We start from the raw sequence: 3,527 nt of genomic DNA on the forward strand, positions 1-3,527 counted from the left end.
CCTCTTCTTTTTGCGCTTTACATATAATGCCTTAATAAGACTAGTTTTAGGAATCGTACTCATCCTTTAGAGATTTTTCTCCAACGATCATAACAAGCAGAAAAATATGAGAAAGGAATAAAATGGGAAGATAGGAGAAGTAATTTCTATAGCTATACCTTAGCAAAGAGTATTCTCTTTTTATTTTTCTTGAATGACATAATTTATAGGGAAGTCAATACATTATAAATAAGTTTGATAAAATATAGGGAAGCCAGTGCATTTTTATCATCAAATTCCATTCCCTTGTTAGCTTTCCAAAATTGAAGAGATAAGATAAATAGGAAATTAAATATTTATAAGAATATCTTTCTAAACTCAATTCATCTCAAATTAAGAGTCAACCAACTAATCCAACTACCTCATTCAATAACTCAGACATGCAACTCAACTAGAACACATGCACCAGCCAGTTTAGCCAAGGAGACCAACCTATGAACTCAGTCAGTTAGAGTAACAGACCAGTCAAGCCATGATTTATAAATCTAAATCAACTTCATCAACTAGCCTAAGAGCTAGATTATAATATGCCTCAAAGCTATGCAAAGATATCTATTATATCTTTTGTATTCTAAGTAATAATATGCACGTTGTACTTCGTGTTTCTACTGTAATGGTATTTGTAGCTAAACTGATTTAAGTCTCATCTATAAATAGAGGTGGTCACTATAGTCAATAGTTTAAATGAGAGAAAAGAAAAAAAAATGAGAGAAAGAGAAAAAAATGGGAAATATACACTTGTAATCACTGAAAAATATTTACTATTGTCTGAAAGCTATTCAAAGAGGGAATGACACTTAAGCCATATATCTATTATATCTTTTTGTATTCTAATAATATGCACGTTGTACTTTGTGTTTCTGGTGTAATGGTATTTGTAGCTAAACTGATTTAAGTCTCATCTATAAATAGAGGTGGCCACTATAGTCAATAGTTTAAATGAGAGAAAAGAAAAAAAAATGAGAGAAAGAGAAAAAAACGGGAAATATACACTTGTAATCACTGAAAAATATTTACTATTGTCAATAGTTTAAATGTTTAAATGTTAGATACATAAGAATTATGTGAAATGCATGTAATTGGACTTCTTGTCACTGAAAAATATTTATTTCAACCTATTTGTATTCCAACTTTTTTTTGGATATATCAGTTTTATTTCTATTTTGTATTCCAAGATTTTTTTGGATTTATGAATTTTATTTCTATTTTAAGTTAAACACATGCATTAAAAGAGATTGATAGCGTGTAAAAGCACTCCAAATTAATTTTTTATTATATTTTTTTAAGAGATACAAATATAAAAATCTTATAATGAAATAAGTTTTAGGCATTTAATTATAATTTTTCAAGAGTGTGATAATTATTTTTTTATGGGCAAAAAATGATAAAATAGTTATTTAGTTAAACTTTATTAAATAGTATTTTTAAAATTAATTTCAATTGCAAAATTTCTAGCTATTTTTAATTGCTTAATTTTTAGCCATATTTTTTAAACAACTTTACTAAAGTCAAAGTTGTGGTTGAAGGTATTGTTTTAAATTATCCTCTAGTTTCATGAATGCATTCTTTATATTTTTATATTTTACATTAATTTGGGAAAAAAGGTTTGATTTTTATTGAAGTTTGCTATTATCTTCTGATAAATTCAATTCATATATAAATTATGTAAACGATATTTATACCTAACTTGATTAACCATAAAATTAAAAAGTTTGATCAATCTAAATGATAGAGTTTTGTGAGGGTGTTTTCTTCACGTTGACACAAAAGACTCTTCCCTTGATATTATTCATCAAAAAGATAATCTAATATTAAAGATAAATGGACAATTAATTAAATCAATTTCTATAAAAATGCTCTAAACTTAGGTGTTATTATTATTATTATTATTATTATTATTATTATTATTATATATATATATATATATATATATATAAGGATTATTATTATTATTATTAATTTTTGGTCCATATACATTATGAACTAATTGAAATGTGAGGCACTTGCATTTACTTTTATGTACATTTTTTCTTTACATACTTCCATGATACTTTACTTTAAATTGTAGATGGGCTCACATTGCAAGCCACCTACCCGGAAGGACAGACAACGAGATAAAAAATTATTGGAATTCTTGGATCAAGAAGAAAATAAGAAAGCCAAGCACAGGCACATCATCCTCTTCTCTAAGTCCCCAATATTCAAGCATTCAAATCCCACCAACATTAACCCCCGCCTTGAATCCCCTCAGCCAATTCGAACCCCTTGCCAATCAAACTATGGCAAACTCCAAGTCTAATGAGAACAACTCCATCTTCCCATCTTCCCCCATCCCTCCCTTCTTGTTCGACTCCGAGTGCAGCGGTGCCACGGCAAGAGATGATCATGAGCTCGTCCTGGACGTCGGAAACCTCAACTTAGTCGACGTTTGGAACACAAATGACAGCCAGACTGATCATCAGACATTATCTCCCCTCTCATGTTTCGTCGACCCGAATTACTTGCCGCCTCTTGTCGACGGCATGGTAGCCATGGTTTCGCATCCTGGCTGCATCGGTGAGGAGTGTGAGCCTGGCTCCAGCCAGCAATGTTTTGAAAATAATGAGTTAAGTCCGTGGATTGATACTCCGCAATGCCCGGGCTTCTTCATTTGGGACCAAGCTGTGGAAGGGCAGATTGGAGGTGACGATATAACTGTCTCCCCTCCAAAATCTAACATCGATGCATCGGTTGACTCCTTTCCTTCCTCTTTGTGAATAGGATGGCTATGGAAAAGCTCAACTCCAAATGATTTGAGCTAGCGCATGACATGTGACATTTCTTTTGAGAAATGGGACATGTATTACATGGACCGGTTGAAAAAAAGTAATCAGAAGTCAATAGAAATGATAAACATCGTAAACAGAGTTAATAGATTGTCAACACGTTGTGCATCATTTGCTCATTTACAACATTCTTCATACTTTAGAGGCTATGTTGGCAAAATTCAATTTGATTGAATAAGTCAAAAAAAAAAGTTAGAGGCCAATTATATATTTATAATATTATAATTAAGATCCAATGGAATTTGACAAAAAAATAAGATTTTTGGTTGTTTGAGGCCCAAAGTTTTTTTTTTTTTAAATATGTCAATTTTAAAATTATGAGGATGAATTTTTTTTTTTATTTTAAATATGTCAATTTTAAAATTATGAGGATGAAACATCAAGTTTTCTAAGTTATATGAGATTGGGTGTATGCATCTCTCTCTCTCTCTCTCACTCACTGCCAATATATAAAGCATCTTTAATTTAAACAAGAAAAAAATTCATATAATTTAGGAAAAAGTTCCTTGAGTGTCTAATAAAATCTAGGTCAATACAACTTGTCCTAAGTTATTTCCATGGCCTCCTATTCACTTTTCCAAAATAGGAATGTTCAAAGTAATCTATGTGCTTGAATTTTCCTTATGTTCCACTTCTTATGTGACTTGTAACTCTTCAAATATG

At 30.6% G+C, this 3,527-nt stretch overlaps 1 protein-coding gene across 1 annotated transcript in view; it reads left to right on the forward strand.

Annotated features, from left to right (window-relative positions):
• The window catches only part of LOC110027972 (transcription factor MYB26-like), a 15,861-nt gene extending 12,802 nt beyond the window's left edge, over positions 1-3,059 (forward strand). The window contains exon 2 of the mRNA XM_020729642.1: positions 2,095-3,059. Within this exon, the coding sequence (XP_020585301.1) occupies positions 2,095-2,795 (701 nt within the window). The 3' untranslated portion in view covers positions 2,796-3,059. The remainder of the gene's footprint in view (positions 1-2,094) is intronic.
• Positions 3,060-3,527: the final 468 nt, after the last annotated feature.

Source organism: Phalaenopsis equestris, unplaced genomic scaffold, assembly GCF_001263595.1.
Source record: "Phalaenopsis equestris unplaced genomic scaffold, ASM126359v1 Scaffold000471, whole genome shotgun sequence".
Lineage (NCBI taxonomy): Eukaryota > Viridiplantae > Streptophyta > Magnoliopsida > Asparagales > Orchidaceae > Phalaenopsis > Phalaenopsis equestris.